This window comes from Anomaloglossus baeobatrachus, chromosome 5 (assembly GCF_048569485.1).
Source record: "Anomaloglossus baeobatrachus isolate aAnoBae1 chromosome 5, aAnoBae1.hap1, whole genome shotgun sequence".
In the NCBI taxonomy this organism is placed as follows: domain Eukaryota; kingdom Metazoa; phylum Chordata; class Amphibia; order Anura; family Aromobatidae; genus Anomaloglossus; species Anomaloglossus baeobatrachus.
The window spans coordinates 114,433,452-114,451,928 of NC_134357.1; the positions used below are offsets into that span (position 1 = coordinate 114,433,452).

The 18,477-nt window shown below is 53.5% G+C and overlaps 1 protein-coding gene across 1 annotated transcript in view; it reads left to right on the forward strand.

Moving 5' to 3' along the window:
- Positions 1 to 3,288: 3,288 nt before the first annotated feature.
- LOC142313364 (cytochrome c oxidase subunit 5B, mitochondrial-like) overlaps positions 3,289 to 18,477 on the forward strand; it is a 44,614-nt gene continuing 29,425 nt past the window's right edge. Inside the window, exons 1-2 of the mRNA XM_075352379.1 lie at positions 3,289 to 3,465; positions 3,876 to 3,946. Coding sequence (XP_075208494.1) covers positions 3,354 to 3,465; positions 3,876 to 3,946 — 183 coding nt within the window. The 5' untranslated portion in view covers positions 3,289 to 3,353. The remainder of the gene's footprint in view (positions 3,466 to 3,875; positions 3,947 to 18,477) is intronic.

Consider the following 18,477-nt stretch of genomic DNA (forward strand, 5'->3'; position numbering starts at 1 on the left):
GCTGCTGCCGCTCGGTGGTTGCTCGAACGGTGGGCCGGATCCCGGGGACTCGAGCGGCGTTCCTCGCCCGTGAGTGAAAGGGGGTGGTTTGGGTTTAGGGATATTGTTCGTGACGCCACCCACGGTTGTGGTGAGATTGGTGACACCACCGCTGCTCTGGACGGGGATCCCGGGAGCGATGACAGGGAGCAGCTTGGATGTTGGTTCTCCCCTCCGTGGGTAGGGGGGTTGATTGTCCCGGGACCCGGTGAGGGAGGTAGGGATGGATGGCAGGCGGGTTATGGGGCCTGGTGAGGTGCAGGGTCGCGGGGGCAGCGCTGTGCCGCACGGCACGGTGGTACTCACTCAGCCAGTAATTCACACGGAGTCTCTGGTCAAACAAACGGCTGGATGGACGGGTCCCACAGGCGGCTGCGGTGTTTCTCCTCCCGGCAGGTTGATGGTGACTGCCTTTCCCTGCACCTGTGTTGTGTTTACGGTTCCAATGGCTTCCCACCGGTAACCCGCTTCCCAGCTTGGATGGATGCTGAAGGAGCCCCTTTTGCCCGCAGGCTCTGGCCCTGGGAACTGTAGCCTTGGCGGTGACTGTGTTTCCCTCTACAGTGTGAGCTGTTGCCTTCAATCGGGTCTTGACTGCTGGGAAACCCCGGAGGTTCCCTTCGCTAACGGATTTGACCAGTTTTACGGCGACTCCTAGCCTGGTCGGGGTCCGTAAGCCCTGCCGGATGGTGCTGGCTTCTCTTTGCTCTCCGATCCGGTACCGCCGGGCCACCGCCCGTCCACGGTCCTTACGGTTTGCTCCAATTAGCCTCTCCTGCAGACGGTCACCACCGTCTGCCAACCTTGCTGTACCGTCCGGGCCACACACCCAGACGCCGTCAGACTGCTCCTCTACCACTTTACTCCTCTCTCCTCAAACTTCAAACGCTATCTAACTGACTCCTTTTCCCGCCTCCAGGACTGTGAACTCCTCGGTGGGCGGGACCAACCGCCTGGCCCACCCCCTGGTGTGGACATGAGCCCCTGGAGGAAGGCAACAAGGATTTTTGTGTTTGGCTTCGGTGTGCTTAACCGGGGTGTGTTGGTGTAGTTCTGTGACGACCTGGCTTGTCCAGGGCGCCACACATTCACATATCTGTGAAAATCACAGCTCTGAGAATGAGATCTGCGAGACTCGGAGCATGTGCTGTTCTGATCTGATTATGAGGAATAGGACAAACTCCATGAGTCAGTGCGCTGTCCGAGAAAAAAAAAAGTCAGGCAGCACACTGACACTGCACACGAATGCAGGATGCGACCTCATTATTTAGTGTACTCACTATGTAAAGCGCCATCCTTAAGTACATCGTTTCTCCTTTTATTATGTATAACACTGTCCCTTATTAACATCCTCGCTAGTTATGTATGGTGCTGTCCTTTTATTATATAGTGTCCTCTCTTTTTCTGTATAGCACCATATACTATATAGCATATTCTGGTTATTTGTGTTATTCACAGCTCCCTCTCTTTATTATATAATCCTCTCTTGTTAGATATAAAATGACTGCTGATGGAGCAGCATCTGACCAGAAGACCAGTCCATCAGAAAAGAATCTTTACCATGTTCCATCAACAGTCATGTCATTTTATATCTAACAAGAGAGGACGCTATGAAATAAAGACAGAGCTCTATAAATAACAAAAATGACAAGATAATCCAATATGTAAGGAATTGTGCTGTACATAACAAAAGAGGGCACTATGTCTTATGTATGTATATACATATAAATCTGTAGCTTTGTCACCATAAAAAAGGGAGGCCCAGGCACAATTTCTTGCACAGCTTTCAGTGTCCGCTCCTGTGCTGGAGGCAGGGGCAGAGCAGGGCTTAGGCTACTTTCACACTTGCGTTGAGCGGCATCCGTTGCATTGCGTTGTGTGATGGATGCAACGGATGCGTTGCATATAACGGCACAACGGATGCAACCGATCATACAAAACAACGGGAAGCTTTTTTTAAAATTTGTTTTCCTTCTTTAGTTTTACCGGCAGCAGACTATTGTGAACGATCAGCTGATCACCCGGCGGCCGGGCGCTCAGCTGATCGCTCTCAATAGCCAGCTGCCGGGCGCTCAGCTGAGCGCTCTCATGCCAGCGGCCGGGCGCTCAGCTGAGAGCTCTCACATGCCGGCGGCCGGGCGCTCAGCTGAGCGCTCTCACATGTCGGCTGCTGGGCGCTCAGCTGAGCGCTCTCACATGCCGGCGGTCGGGCGCTCAGCTGAGAGCTCTCACATGCCGTCGGCCGACGCATGTTCCCTCCGCCCGACGCAGTGTCAAAATAACGACGCTGCGTCATGCAACGGATGCAATGCAAGACCATCCGTTGCTATCCATAGCTAATAGAAGTCTATGAGGAATATAACGGTTTCCTGCAATGGTTACCGTAATTCCTCAAGGCTGTGGATAGCAACGGAAGCTGTCCAACGCAAATGTGAAAGTAGCCTTAGCACGCAGCAGTATGATGAGGTCATCACATTGCTGCAGGAAAGCAGAGCCGTGGAGGTGGCGAGGACTCGGCAACCGGCGGAGACAGGTATTCGCTCTGTGAGCCGAAGACATGTGCGGGATGATCGCTGGGAGAGTTGGAGGCGCATGCCGACCCCGGTCCTTGCCTTGCTTCAGCTGGATGTGCGTTGGAGGGCGCATATCCAGCTGAACTGCATCGTGGCTCAGAGAGGACGGCGCGCGACGTGGGTGCCGGGGAGGGTGAGTAAAATATATATATATATATATATATATATATATAAAAAATGCACCCCCATTTTCCTCCCAGTTTTAGGGGACAAAAAAAAGTGTGTATTACAAACTGGAAGATTTGTCTGCGAGCCAGATGCAGCCCTCACAAGAGCCATAGGTTCCCGCCCCTGGGCTAGGGGGTAAATGAGTTAAAAAAAAAATGCAATAGTTTTCCATTTCAGTAAGGAAAAAAGTAGCACGTGTGCTGCGCCTGATTGAATAACATTGCTGTACTGTGAGTGCAATGTTTCTCGCACTGCACTCGTCAAATTTCTACACTCGTGTGCACGAGCCCTTATTGGGCGCCTACTACTAGAACACAGATGGGGGATCCACCTGTGCCTGATGCTCTTCAGTCTCCATATGTCGGAAGCACAGTTATTTATCCAGCGGTTGCAGTACATTACAGCCATGTACGGAGATTACACGGCCTCTCCTCGCGTTACTTTCCTTCTGCACACCCCTCCGTTATGCGCTTGGTATGGTCTCCGGGTATAAATACGCTCTGCCCGCGCGCAGCCCCGCCCCCTGGACGCTGGAGCGGCAGCTGCCGGGTGTGCAGGTCTCGTGCCGGAGTCATGTCTTCTTGGAGGTTTCTCCAGCTGGTCGGTCGCGCTGTTCCCCGGGCTGCAGCGTCTCCCAGGACCGTGCTCCTCAGCAGACCATGTGTCCGAGCAATGAGCGCTGGTGGTGGGTATGGCCGGCATGGTGGACAGTGCCGCATATCTGGTGTGTGAGTATGTGTTGGCTATAGTGCTGGCGTGCCCCCTGTGAAGGGCATAGGACGGGGACTGTGGACGTGACTTTGCAGCAGTGTCGTTATGTGCGCCTCCCATCAGCACGTACTCAGCCTGACTGCTCCAATGCCAGTGACAGCAGGTGACAGGGCTGTGACCTCTGCACACAGCTACTCTCAGGCACTGGGAGTTACTATGTTACTTATGGAGCTGTCCCTGAAATCACTGCTGCACTACCTGCATCTGAGTTATCACACACACCAACTGTTTACTATTACCCTCTGTTATCAGCCACTCTCGGGTGGGTTACCTCTCCTTATAGTAACATCTGTCCTTTTTGTGGCTTTTTAATTCTACAATTAGGAGTCCCCACAGATGAGGAGCAGGCAACAGGGCTGGAGCGAAAAGTCATCAATTCCTTGAAGAAGGGAGAGGTATGTGACATAATGGAGGACACAAGTGAGTCTGGAGGAGTGAAGTGGGCAAGTGCTATGGGGGTCCTGGAGTGTGATGGTGGGGGGTGCTCACACCTAGATTTTACACCCTTAGTATTGGCAAGTTGTTCTTTAAATGACACCATTGAGTTTACCATATAGTGCACTGGAAACTGGGGGGGATCCAAATGTGTGGGGAAAAATGGTGAAAAAAGTGAAGTTCCACAATGGTTTTTTTTTCACCATGTTCACTATATGGTAAAACCAACCTGACCTTATCATTCTCCAGGTCAGTACGAGTTTGTAGATACCAAACATGTATAGTTTTACTTTTATCTAAGTGGTGACAACAATGATTGGAAATTGGCCCAAAAAAATAGCATTTTTGTCACTATTTTTCTGAGTCGTACGTTCTGATTTTTCAGGACCTGGGGCTCAGTGGTGCCTTATTTGTCTTGAGCATTTTTTTGTAGATGCGATGTTTTGATCACTTGTTATTGCATTTTAATGTTGCGCTGACAAAAAAAAGTTTTGCGTTTGGATTTTTTTTCTTGCCACGCTGTCTACCAATAAATAAATTTTATTTATATAGCGGTATTGTACCGCCCCCGTGCCAGCAGCCGGACTGCTTGGATCTGGATCCGCGGTGGCTCGAGGGGCGTCCGGACTCGGTGGTCTCGCGGCCACTCGAATAGAAAAAGGGGGTATTTACAGGGGGTATTGTATGGAATAGTTTGTGACGCCACCCGTGGTAAGGTGGAGTACCCCGTGGCGATGGAGTGTGCAGCCAGGTGTTTAACCCCTCCACGGGTAGGGGGATGACCCGGAACTCGGTGATGGTGACAGGGAGGTGTCGTTGGGGAGGTAAGGGTCACTCGCGTACTCACTCAGTCCAATAACGCTGACACCGACAATTGTAGTAAACCAAAGTTCTTGACACCGCTGCCGCTGAGGGGGAGCACGCCTGGGTCCCATTTCCATTGGTGTTGCCTGTTGATCTGTGACCTTTCCCTTGGCACCTTGTTTCTCTCTAGTTGGTCCCTGTAGCCTGAAACTAGTCAGGTCCCGCTCCCCAGTATGGCTAACTGAGGGAGCTTGCTCTCAGGGTTCACGCTTGGGATTTCTTGGACCGTATTTATGGAAAGTCCTATCCCTCTCGTTGCGCTAGTACCCCAATTTTGGAGCTGGTGGAGAGCGGATCTTGGCTCCGTTCTCGTCGGGTAAATTGTCAGGTTGCCTGAAGCTACTCCCTGACCTAGGGTCCACTTACCCCATCGTGCCATGATCCCAGCCCGGTGATGGTACAAGGCCGCCGACTGTCCTCTACGACAATGCCGTGCCCCTTGTCACGATCCCCTGCGAGCTGGGGTCCAGCTCCTACCAGGCCCAGACCAACCTCAACTACCTAGTACTTCCAAGGAGCCCAGCTCCTGACCTCCTCTCTCTCTGTGACTCAAACTCCACTGCTCCTGACTCTCCCCTTAACCAACCCCCCAAGTGGGAGACCCTATTCCACTCAGACCGTCCACTGGTGGGTCTGGTGCAGTGTGTTCCTAGGATTTTGATTAGCTGGTCTTGGGCAACACCTTTTGGTTAGGGACCCGTAACCAAGGAGGAGGTGGATATTGCACAGAAGGGCAGATTGCACAATATCCTGTGAATACCTCATAGGCCAGGGCGTCACACTATCATGTTCCGCAGCGCTTTACATACATAAGGAACGCTGTGAGCCTCAATGGGGACAATCTAAATTCCCTATCACTGTCTTTGAATTGTGGGAGGAAACGGGAGACCCCGGAAGAAACCCACGCAAACACTGGGAGAACATACAAACTCCTTGCAGATGGTGTCTGTGGTGGGATTCGAACCCAGGACCCCAGTGCTGCAAGACTGCAGTGCTAACCACTGAGCTGCCATGCCGATCAGATTAATTGGTAATATATTTTGATCGGGCATTTTTGAACTCAGACTCTGCGACTCTGCAAAAGGAGTGATTTGAACTTTAAAGTTTTTTTATTTTCTTTTTCGCTCTATTGGGAGACCCAGACAATTGGGTGTATAGGCTATGCCTCCGGAGGCCGCACAAAGTACTACACTTAAAAGTGTTAAGCCCCTCCCCTTCTTCCTATACACCCCCGTGCTCCCACGGGCTCCTCAGTTTTTTGCTTTGTGCGAAGGAGGTCAGACACGCACAGCACAGCTCCACAGATTAGTCAGCAGCAGCTGCTGACTATGTCGGATGGAAGAAAAGTGGGCCCATATAGGGCCCCCAGCATGCTCCCTTCTCACCCCACTCTTGTCGGCGGTGTTGTAAGGTTGAGGTACCCATTGCGGGTACGGAGGCTGGAGCCCACATGCTGTTTTCCTTCCCCATCCCCCTCTGGGCTCTGGGTGAAGTGGGATCTTACCGGTCTCCAGGCACTGAGACCGTGCTCCATCCACAACTCCTGTGGAGCCTGATGGATAGGAGCCGAGTATCGTTCAGGGACATGGCCCTGCATCTTGGAGGTACTCTGTATCCCTGTGGGGACCGCGCACGGCATCACCTCAGCTTTGCTGGGTGTGCTAGTGCACCGGGGACCGCGGCGCTGACCGGGTCTATATGTGCCATTACACACTCAGCGTCGCTGAGTGTGTTTATATGTAAGGGCTACCGCACTAACCGCCGCTGCCATGGGACACTGCGGCGCGGCTGGGACTTGTAGTTCGCCGGGGACTTTCACGCCGGCCGCGCTTTTACGGCGGCCGCGTTTATTACTAGAGTCCCCGGCTTCCTTGCGGCCTAGTTTACTTTTCTCCCGCCCTCAGCCCTGACAGGCAGGGGGAAGGACGGGACGCTGCACGGAGCGAGCAGCTCTGAGGGCTGGAGTATGATTTACATACTCCACCCCCCTCACTGTGCACGGTGTGAGCACCAGTTCGCGCTCTTTCTCGGCCACGCCCACAGCTCCCTCATCTCGTCAGGACGCCGCAGCCATTCCTGTCAGCTCCACCGACGCTGCAGAAGAGGGACAAGTCCTGGGAGACCCAGACACGGTCTCTGGTGGCCTCACAACCGCTTTAGGCGGCTGGTAAGCAGCACCTGTTGGTGCTAGCCCCATGGTGCTGTAGTATATTGGTACATTATTTGTGTATCATATATATTTTACACTGTATGAGCACAGTGCATTCTAGCTATATACCCTTTTGTGTAACTCAAGGAAAACTATAGCATGGCGCCCACAAAAGGCAGGGGTGCCAAAACACAGGCTTATTATGCTGCCTGCGCCGCTTGTAAGACCCCACTACCGGCAGGTTCCACTGACCCTCATTGTGTGCAGTGTTCGACCCCTGTGCCACTTCTTCAGCCGGAGCCTATGCTAAGAGGGGCCCAGGGGGAGCCACCTGCTGACACTTTCCAGGTGACGGGGACTGAGTTTGCTAAACTCCTGAGACTATGGCTAAGATACTAGAAGCCTTGCAGTCCAGGCCGGTATCTCAGCAACGGGACCCTGTTGAATCGTTGTTCCCGGGCCCCCCCCAGTTGGACCAACAATGTCCTCCCGGGGTATCTCCTACATCCCAGTCTGAGGGTTCTGACTTAGACCCCAGCCCCAGATTGACTAAGCGGGCTCGCTTAGAATTTCCCTCGACATCATATTGTTTAGGGTCTCAGCGGGGGGAATCTTTGGTTGATGATGCGGAGACATCTTATCAGGATTCTGATCCTGAGAGCGCTCTCAATCTTAATACTCCAGACGGGGACGCCATAGTGAACGATCTTATTGCGTCCATCCATCAGTTGCTGGATATTTCTCCCTCAGCCCCTCCGGCGGAGGAGTCAGCTTCTCAGCAGGAGAAATTTCGTTTCAGGTTTCCCAAGCGGACACAGAGTATGTTTCTAGACCACTCTGATTTCAGAGAGGCAATCCAGAATCACCATGCTTGTCCAGATAAGCGTTTTTCTAAGCGCCTTAAGGATACACGTTATCCTTTCCCCCCGGACGTGGTTAAAGGTTGGACTCAATGTCCCAAAGTGGATCCTCCAATCTCCAGACTGGCGGCTAGATCCATACTTGCAGTGGAAGATGGGGCCTCGCTCAAAGATGCCACTGACAGGCAGATGGAGCTCTGGTTGAAATCCATCTATGAAGCTATCGGAGCTTCTTTTGCCCCAGCATTCGCAGCCGTATGGGCGCTGCAAGCTATCTCAGCAGGTCAAGCGCAAATTGAAGCAGCCACTTGCACGGCCGCGCCACAAGTGGCATCCATTACCACCCAGACCTCGGCAATTGCGTCTTACGCTATTAATGCTGTCCTGGACTCTGTGAGCCGTACGGCGGTGGCGACCGCCAATTCGGTGGTACTCCGCAGGGCCTTGTGGCTACGGGAATGGAAGGCAGATTCTGCTTCCAAAAAGCGCTTAACCAGTTTGCCAATTTCTGGCGACAGGCTGTTTGGCGAGCGTCTGGATGAAATCATCAAACAATCCAAGGGAAAGGATACATCCTTACCCCAGCCCAAACAGAACATTCCCCAACAGAGGAGAGGGCAGGCGAGGTTTCGGTCCTTTCGGGGCGCGGGCAGGTCCCAATTCTCCTCGTCCAAAAGGTCTCAGAAAGAACAAAGGAACTCTGATGCATGGCGGTCTAAGTCACGTCCTAAAAAGAACATTGGAGGCACCGCTAACAAGGCGGCTTCCTCATGACTTTCGACCTCCTCTAGTAGCATCCTCGGTCGGTGGCAGGCTCTCCCGCTTTTGCGACGCTTGGCTGCCACAAATAAAAGACCGCTGGGTGAGAGACATTCTCTCTCACGGTTACAAGATAGAGTTCATCTCTCGTCCCCCGACTCGATTCTTCAGGTCTTCTCCGCCTCCCGAGAGAGCCGAGGCTCTTCTGCAGGCGCTGGGCACTCTGAAGGCAGAAGGAGTGGTGGTCCCTGTTCCTCTTCATCAACAGGGCCACGGTTTTTACTCCAACTTGTTTGTGGTCCCAAAGAAGGACGGGTCTTTCCGTCCTGTCCTAGACCTGAAACTTCTCAACAAACACGTAAAGACCAGGCGGTTCCGGATGGAATCCCTTCGCTCCGTCATCGCCTCAATGTCCCAAGGAGATTTCCTTGCATCGATCGATATCAAAGATGCTTATCTCCACGTTCCGATTGCCCCAGAGCACCAGCGCTTCTTGCGCTTCGCCATAGGAAACGAACACCTGCAGTTCGTGGTACTGCCATTCGGCCTGGCAACAGCCCCACGGGTTTTCACCAAGGTTATGGCTACTGTAGTAGCGGTCCTCCATTCTCAGGGTCACTCGGTGATCCCGTACTTGGACGATCTGTTGATCAAGGCACCCTCTCAAGAGGCATGCCAACACAGCCTCGACGCTACCCTGGAGACTCTCCAGAGTTTCGGGTGGATCATCAATTTTCCAAAGTCAAATCTGACACCGGCCCAATCGCTCACATACCTTGGCATGGAGTTTCATACCCTCTCAGCGATAGTGAAGCTTCCGCTGATCAAGCAGCGGTCACTACAGACAGGGGTACAATCTCTCCTTCAAGGCCAGTCACACCCCTTGAGGCGCCTCATGCACTTCCTGGGGAAGATGGTGGCAGCAATGGAAGCAGTCCCTTTCGCGCAGTTTCACCTGCGTCCTCTTCAATGGGACATCCTACGCAAATGGGACAGGAAGCCGACGTCCCTCGACAGGACCGTCTCCCTCTCTCAGGCGACCAAAGCTTCCCTTCGGTGGTGGCTTCTTCCCACTTCATTATCGAAGGGGAAATCCTTCCTACCCCCATCCTGGGAAGTAGTCACGACGGACGCAAGTCTGTCAGGGTGGGGAGCGGTTTTTCTCCACCACAGGACTCAGGGTACGTGGTCCCGGCAAGAGTCCTCGCTTCAGATCAATGTTCTGGAAATTCGGGCAGTGTATCTTGCCCTGAAAGCGTTCCAGCAGTGGCTGGAAGGCAAGCAGATCCGAATTCAGTCGGACAATTCCACAGCGGTGGCATACATCAACCACCAAGGCGGCACACGAAGTCGACAAGCCTTCCAGGAAGTCCGGCGGATTTTGATGTGGGTGGAAGCCACGGCCTCCACCATATCCGCAGTTCACATCCCAGGCGTGGAAAACTGGGAAGCAGATTATCTCAGTCGCCAGGGCATGGACGCAGGGGAATGGTCCCTTCACCCGGACGTGTTTCAGGAGATCTGTTGCCGCTGGGGGGTGCCGGACGTCGACCTCATGGCGTCCCGGCACAACAACAAGGTACCAACGTTCATGGCACGGTCTCAAGATCCCAGAGCTCTGGCGGCAGACGCCTTAGTTCAGGATTGGTCGCAGTTTCAGCTCCCTTATGTGTTTCCTCCGCTGGCACTGTTGCCCAGAGTGTTACGCAAGATCAGGGCCGACTGCCGCCGCGCCATCCTCGTCGCTCCAGACTGGCCGAGGAGGTCGTGGTACCCGGATCTGTGGCATCTCACGGTCGGCCAACCGTGGGCACTACCAGACCGACCAGACTTGCTGTCTCAAGGGCCGTTTTTCCATCTGAATTCTGCGGCCCTTAACCTGACTGTGTGGCCATTGAGTCCTGGATCCTAGCGTCTTCAGGGTTATCTCAAGAAGTCATTGCCACTATGAGACAGGCTAGGAAACCAACGTCCGCCAAGATTTATCACAGGACGTGGAAAATTTTCCTGCCGTGGTGCTCTGCTCAGGGTTTTTCTCCCTGGCCATTTGCATTACCTACTTTTCTGTCCTTCCTTCAATCTGGACTGGAAAAGGGTTTGTCGCTCGGTTCCCTTAAGGGACAAGTTTCAGCGCTCTCTGTGTTTTTCCAGAAGCGCCTAGCTAGACTTCCACAGGTACGCACGTTCCTGCAGGGAGTTTGTCACATCGTTCCACCTTACAAGCGGCCGTTAGAACCCTGGGATCTAAACAGGGTGCTGATGGTTCTTCAGAAACCACCATTCGAGCCAATGAGAGATATCTCCCTCTCACGACTTTCGCAGAAAGTGGTTTTTCTAATAGCAGTCACTTCTCTTCGGAGAGTGTCTGAGCTAGCAGCATTGTCGTGCAAAGCCCCTTTTCTGGTTTTTCACCAGGACAAGGTGGTTCTACGTCCGGTTCCGGAATTTCTCCCTAAGGTGGTATCCCCCTTTCATCTCAATCAGGATATTTCCTTACCCTCTTTTTATCCTCATCCAGTTCACCAATGTGAAAAGGATTTGCACTTGTTAGATCTGGTGAGAGCACTCAGACTCTACATTTCTCGTACGGCGCCACTGCGCCGCTCGGATGCACTCTTTGTCCTTGTCGCTGGCCAGCGTAAAGGGTCACAGGCTTCCAAATCAACCCTGGCTCGGTGGATCAAGGAGCCAATTATCGAAGCTTACCGTTCGGCTGGGCTTCCGGTTCCCTCAGGGCTGAAGGCCCATTCTACCAGAGCCGTGGGAGCGTCCTGGGCTTTGAGGCACCAGGCTACGGGTCAGCAGGTGTGTCAGGCGGCTACCTGGTCGAGCCTGCACACTTTCACGAAGCACTATCAGGTGCATACCTATGCTGCGGCGGATGCCAGCCTAGGTAGACTAGTCCTTCAGGCGGCGGTTGCCCACCTGTAGGAAAGGGCCGTTTTACGGCTCTCTTACGAGGTATTATTTTACCCACCCAGGGACTGCTTTTGGACGTCCCAATTGTCTGGGTCTCCCAATAGAGCGAAAAAGAAGGGAATTTTGTTTACTTACCGTAAATTCCTTTTCTTCTAGCTCTAATTGGGAGACCTAGCACCCGCCCCTGTTTTTTTGTGTATACATGTTGTTCATGTTGAATGGTTTCAGTTCTCCGAGTTTCCTTCGGATTGAAGTTACTTTAAACCAGTTTATAATTATTTTTCCTCCTTCTTGCTTTTGCACCAAAACTGAGGAGCCCGTGGGAGCACGGGGGTGTATAGGCAGAAGGGGAGGGGCTTAACACTTTTTTAAGTGTAGTACTTTGTGCGGCCTCCGGAGGCATAGCCTATACACCCAATTGTCTGGGTCTCCCAATTAGAGCTAGAAGAAAAGGAATTTACGGTAAGTAAACAAAATTCCCTTCTTTTCATTTTTTAAAACATACTTAGATATATTTTAACATCTTTATTGATTTTACTAGTCCTTGTAGGGGATTTTATGACTGCAGTGTCCGATTGATTTCTTCTCCTGATCAGAGCAATACGCATCTCCTGTGAGTGCTGCTGCTCTGTTGGCTCTCACAGGAAGTGAGTCATGGAAGTGTCGGGTCATCGGCTGATCCTGTGCTACGATGACAACCCTTTGGTGCCCCATGACCTAATCATGGGCTGCCAATGGCGGTGAACAGCATTATTCCTGTCACAGCCCTTTAAATCGCTCTGATCCCCCCTATCCTGTTAGCTACACGTCTGCTGATCAGCAGATATTTCCCGGGAATACATCTGGCTTGCCGCAGTAACCAAAGGGAGGCGACCAAGGATGTACCAACATGTCCTTGGTCATTAAGTGGTTAAAATTGTAGCATGGGTATAAAAATGTGACCCTTAATTATAAGACCCAATTTTGCCAATTTTGGTGCAGTTTATTGTGGCGTTTGTTGCTCAAATCTGCATGTCTATCCTTATCCCAGCAAAGTCTTAAGGCTGCTTTACACGGTACGACCGATTGTGCAATTTCACAATCTATCGTACCCGCCCCCGTCCTTTTTGCGTCACGGGCAAATCGCTGCCCGTGTCGCACAAAGTCAGTAACCCCCGTCACACGTACTTACCTCTCGTGCGACCACGCTGTGGGCGGCGAACGTCCACTTCCTGGAGTGGGAGGGACGTTCGGCGTCACAGCGACTTCACACGGCCGCCGGCCAATGGAAGTGGAGGGGCGGAGATGAGCGGGATGTAAACATCCCGCCCACCTCCTTCCTTCACATAGCCGGCGGCGGCCGCGTGACGCAGGTGAGCTGCTGTTCATCGTTCCCGGGGTGTCAGAGTGGCATGTGCTACCATGGAAACGATGAACAATCAAATTAAACGATATTATGGAACCTAGCGACCAGTACACGACTCACGATTTGTGAGCGATACTGCGTCGCTAGGAGGTGTCACACAGGCTGGCATCGCCAGCGATGCTGGATGTGCGTCACAAAAACCATGACCCCCGACGATCTATCGCACGATAGATTGTCTGGTGTAAAGCAGCCTATAGGCTATGTGCGCACGTTGCATTTTCTTTGTCGCTCTATTGGGAGACCCAGACAATTGGGTGTATAGGCTATGCCTCCGGAGGCCGCACAAAGTATTACACTTAAAAGTGTTAAGCCCCTCCCCTTCTGCCTATACACCCCCCGTGCTCCCACGGGCTCCTCAGTTTTTTGCTTTGTGCGAAGGAGGTCAGACACGCACGCACAGCTCCATAGATGGGTCAGCAGCAGCTGCTGACCATGTCGGATGGAAGAAAAGTGGGCCCATATAGGGCCCCCAGCATGCTCCCTTCTCACCCCACTCTTGTCGGCGGTGTTGTAAGGTTGAGGTATCCATTGCGGGTACGGAGGCTGGAGCCCACATGCTGCTTTCCTTCCCCATCCCCCTCAGGGCTCTGGGTGAAGTGGGATCTTACCGGTCTCCAGGCACTGAGACCGTGCTTCATCCACAGCTCCTAAGACTCTGCTGGATAGGAGCCGGGTATCGTTCAGGGACATGGCCCTGCTACTTGAAGGTACTCTGTGTCCCTGTGGGGACCGCGCACAGCAACACTCCAGCATTGCTGGGTGTGCTAGTGCACCGGGGACCGCGGCGCTGACCGGGTTAATGTGCCATTACACACTCAGCGTCGCTGAGTGTGTTTATGTAGGGGGACTACCGTACTACCGCCGCCGCCATGTTTTTAACACTGAGGCGCGGCTGGGACTTGTAGTGCGCCGGGGACTTCCGCGCGGCCGCGCTTTTATGGCAGCCGCGCTCATTACTTGAGTCCCCGGCTTGTACGGCCTAGTGTTTCCTCCTCCCGCCCACAGCCCTGACAGGCAGGGGAAGGGCGGGACGCTTTACAGACGAGCTGCAGTGAGGGCTGGAGCATGCTTTGCATACTCCACTCCCCTCACTGCACTGTGAGGCACCAGTTCCCGCTCTTTCTAAGGGTCACGCCCACGGCTTCCTCCTCTCTCAGGACGCCGGCAGCCGTGCCATTACACACTCAGCATCGCTGAGTGTGTTTATGTAGGGAGACTACCGCGCTGACCGCCGCCGCCATGTTTTGACACTGAGGCGCGGCTGGGACTTGTAGTGCGCCGGGGACTTCCGCGCGGCCGCGCTTTTACGGCGGCCGCGTTTATTACTCGAGTCCCCGGCTTTTGCGGCCTAGTCTTTCTTCCTCCCGCCCACAGCCCTGACAAGCAGGGGAAGGGCGGGACGCTGCACAGGATGAGCAGCACTGAGGGCTGGAGCATGCTTTGCATACTCCACCCCCCTCACTGTCCTCTCCTCAGAAGCCGGCAGCCATTCCTGTCAGCTCCTTGAATGCTGCAGAGGGGGACAAATTCTGACAGACCCAGGCAGGGACCCTGGTGGCCTCACAACCGCTTTATGCGGGGGGTATGCAGCATCTGTGGTGCTAGCCACATTTGTGCAGGAGTGTAATTTTAAATCATATGTTTATAAGATATGCTTTACACTGTATGGTGCACAGTTGATTCTGTATATATATTGTGTTGCTCAGGGAAGTCAACAGCATGGCGCCCATAAAAGGCAGGAGCGCCAAACCACAGGCTTACTATGCTGCCTGCGCCGCATGTACAACCCCTCTGCCGGCAGGATCCACTGAGCAATCCAGACCGGTATCTCAGCACAGGGGCACTGTTGAATCATTGCTCCCTGGCCCACCTCAGTTGGACCAGAGGTCTCCCCGGGGTGTCTCATAGATCCCAGAGTGAGGTCTCTGATGCAGACCCCAGCCCCTGACCGTCTAAGCAAGCTCGCTGGGAAATTCCCTCGACATCTTCATATTGGTCAGGGTCTCAGCGGGGGGAATCCCTGGATGATGAAGCGGAGACAGCTGATCAGGATTCTGATCCTGAGGCCGCTCTCAATCTTGATACGCCTGACGGGGACGCCATAGTGAACGATCTTATAGCGTCTATCAATCAAAGATGCCACTCACAGGCAGATGGAGCTCTGGTTGAAATCCATCTATGAAGCTATCAGCGCTTCTTTTACACCAGCATTTGCAGCCGTATGGGTGCTACAAGCTATCTCAGCAGGTCAAGCGCAAATTGACGCAGCCACAGACGTCGGCATTTGCGTCTTACGCTATTAATGCTGTCCTGGACTCTGCGAGCCGTATGGCGGTTGCCTCCGCCAATTCGGTGGTACTCTGCAGGGCCTTGTGGCTACGGAACTGGAAGGCAGATTCTGCTTCCAAAAAAGCGTTTAACCAGTTTGCCAATTTCTGGCGACCGACTGTTTGGCGAACGTTTGGATGAAATCATCAAACAATACAAGGGAAAGGATACATCTTTACCCCAGCCCAAACCGAACATACCCCAACAGAGGATGGGGCAGTCGAGGTTTCGGTTCTTTCGGGGCGCGGGCAGGTCCCAATTCTCCTCGTCCAAAAGGCCTCTGAATAGATCAAGGGCTCTCCGATTCATGGCGGTCTAAGTCAAAAAGACCACCGGAGGTGCCGCTACCAAAGCGGCTTCTTGATGGCTTTCGGTCTCCTCAATCCGCATCCTCGGTTGGTGGCAGGCTTTCCCGCCTTTGCGACTCCTGGCTGCCAAGGGTAAAAGACCGTTGGGCGAGAGACATTCTGTCTCACGGTTACAAGTTAGAGTTCGCCTCTCGTCCCCCGACTCGATTCTTCAGGTTATCCCCGCCTCCCGAGCGAGCCGAGGCTCTTCTGCAGGCGCTGGGCACCCTGAGGGCAGAAGGAGTGGTGGTCCCTGTTCCTCTTCAGCAACAGGGTCACGGGTTTTTCTCCAACCTGTTTGTGGTTACAAAGAAGGACGGGTCTTTCCGTCCTGTCCTGGACCCGTAACTGCTCAACAAACACGTATAGACCAGACAGTTCCGGATGGAAACCCTCCGCTCCGTCATCGACTCAATGTCCCCAGAAGATTTCCTTGCATCGATCGATATCAAAGATGCTTTTCTCCACGTACCGGTGGCTCCAGAGCACCAACGCTTCTTGCGCTTCACCATAGGAGACGAACACCTGCAGTTCGTGGCACTGCAGTTCGGCCTGGCTACAGCCCCACGGGTTTTCACCAAGGTCAGGGCTACAGTAGTTGCGGTCCTCCACTCTCAGGGTCACTCGGTGATCCCTTACTTGGACGATCTGCTGATCAAGGCACCCTCTCAAGAGGCATGCCAACACAGCCCCGACGCTTCTCTGGGGGCTCTCCAGAGTTTCGGGTGGATCATTAATTTTCCAAAGTCAAATCTGACACCAGCCCAATCGCTGACATATCTTGGCATGGAGTTTCATACCCTATCGGCGATAGTGAAGCTTCCGCTGATCAACAAGCGTTCACTACAGAAAGGGGTGCAATCTCTCCTTCAAGGTCAAGCACACCCCTTGAAGGGCCTCATGCACTTCCTGGGGAAGATGGTGGCAGCAATGGAGGCAGTTCCTTTCGCGCAGTTTCACCTGCGTCCTCTTCATTGGGACATCCTACGCAAATAGGACAGGAAACCGACGTCCCTCGACAGGAACGTCTCCCTCTCTCAGGCAACCAAAGCTTCCCTTAGGGGGTGGCTTTCTTCCCACTTCATTATCGCATGGGAAATCCTTCCTACCCCCATCCTGGGAGGTGGTCACGACGGACGCGAGTCTGTCAGGGTGGGGAGCAGTCTTTCTCCACCACAGGGCTCAGGGTACGTGGACTCAGCAAGAGTCCTCGCTTCAGATCAATGTTCTGAAGATCAGGGCAGTGTATCTTGCCCTAAAAAGTGTTCCAGCAGTGGCTGGAAGGCAAGCAGATCCGAATTCAGTCGGACAACTCCACAGTGGTGGCTTACATCAACCACCAAGGCGGAACACGCAGTCGGCAAGCCTTCCAGGAAGTCCGGCGGATTTTGATGTGGGTGGAAGCCACGGCCTCCACCATCTCCGCAGTTCACATCCCGGGCGTCGAAAACTGGGAAGCAGACTTTCTCAGTCGCCAGGGCATGGACGCAGGGGAATGGTCTCTTCACCCGGGCGTGTTTCAGGAGATCTGTTGCCGCTGAGGGAGGCCGGACGTCGACCTAATGGCGTCCCGGCACAACAACAAGGTCATGGCATTCATGGCACGCTCTCACGATCACAGAGCTATGGCGGCAGACGCCTTAGTTCGGAATTGGTCGCAGTTTCAACTCCCTTATGTGTTTCCTCCGCTGGCACTGTTGCCCAGAGTGTTACGCACGATCAGGGCCGACTGCCGCCGCGCCATCCTCGTCACTCCAGACTGGCCGAGGAGGTCGTGGTACCCGGATCTGTGGCATCTCACGGTAGGCCAAACGTGGGCACTACCAGTCCGACCAGACTTGCTGTCTCAAGGGCCGTTTTTCCATTTGAATTCTGCGGCCCTCAACCTGACACTGTGGCCATTGAGTCCTAGATCTAGCGTCTTCAGGATTATCTCAAGAGGTCATTGCCACTATGAGACAGGTTAGGAAACCAACGTCCGCCAAGATCTACCACAGGACGTGGAAAAATTTCCTGTCGTGGTGCTCTGCTCGAGGTTTTTCTCCCTGGCCTTTTGCCTTGCCCATTTTTCTGTCCTTCCTTCAATCTGGACTGGAAAAGGGTTTGTCGCTCGGCTCCCTTAAGGGACAAGTCTCAGCGCTCTCTGTGTTTTTTCCAGTAGCGCCTAGCCAGACTTCCACAGGTATGCACGTTCCTGCAGGGGGTTGTCACATCGTTCATCCTTACAAGCGGCCGTTAGAACCCTGGGATCTGAACGGGGTGCTGATGGTTCTTCAGAAACCACCATTCGATCCAATAAGGGATATTTCTTTCTCACGCCTTTCGCAGAAAGTGATTTTCCTAGTAGCAGTCACTTCACTTCGGAGAGTGTCTGAGCTAGCAATGTTGTCGTGCAAAGCCCCTTTCCTGGGGTTCACCAGGACAAGGTGGTTCTGCGTCCGGTTCTGGAATTTCTCCCAAGGGGGGTACCCCCCTTTCATCTCAATCAGGATATCTCCTTACCCTCTTTTTGTCATCATCCATTTCACCAATGTGAAAAGGATTTGCACTGGTTAGATCTGGTGAGAGCACTCAGGCTCTACATTTCTCGTACGGCGCCCCTGCGCCGCTCGGATGCACTCTTTGTCCTTGTCGCTGGCCAGCGTAAAGGGTCACAGGCTTCCAAATCAACCCTGGCCCGGTGGATCAAGGAACCAATTCTCGAAGCTTACCGGGCTGCCGGTTCCCTCAGGGCTCTAGGCCCATTCTACCAGAGCCGGGGGCGCGTCCTGGGCTTTGAGGCACCAGGCTACGGGTCATCAGGTGTGTCAGGCGGCTACCTGGTCGAGCCTGCACACTTTCACGAAACACTATCAGGTGC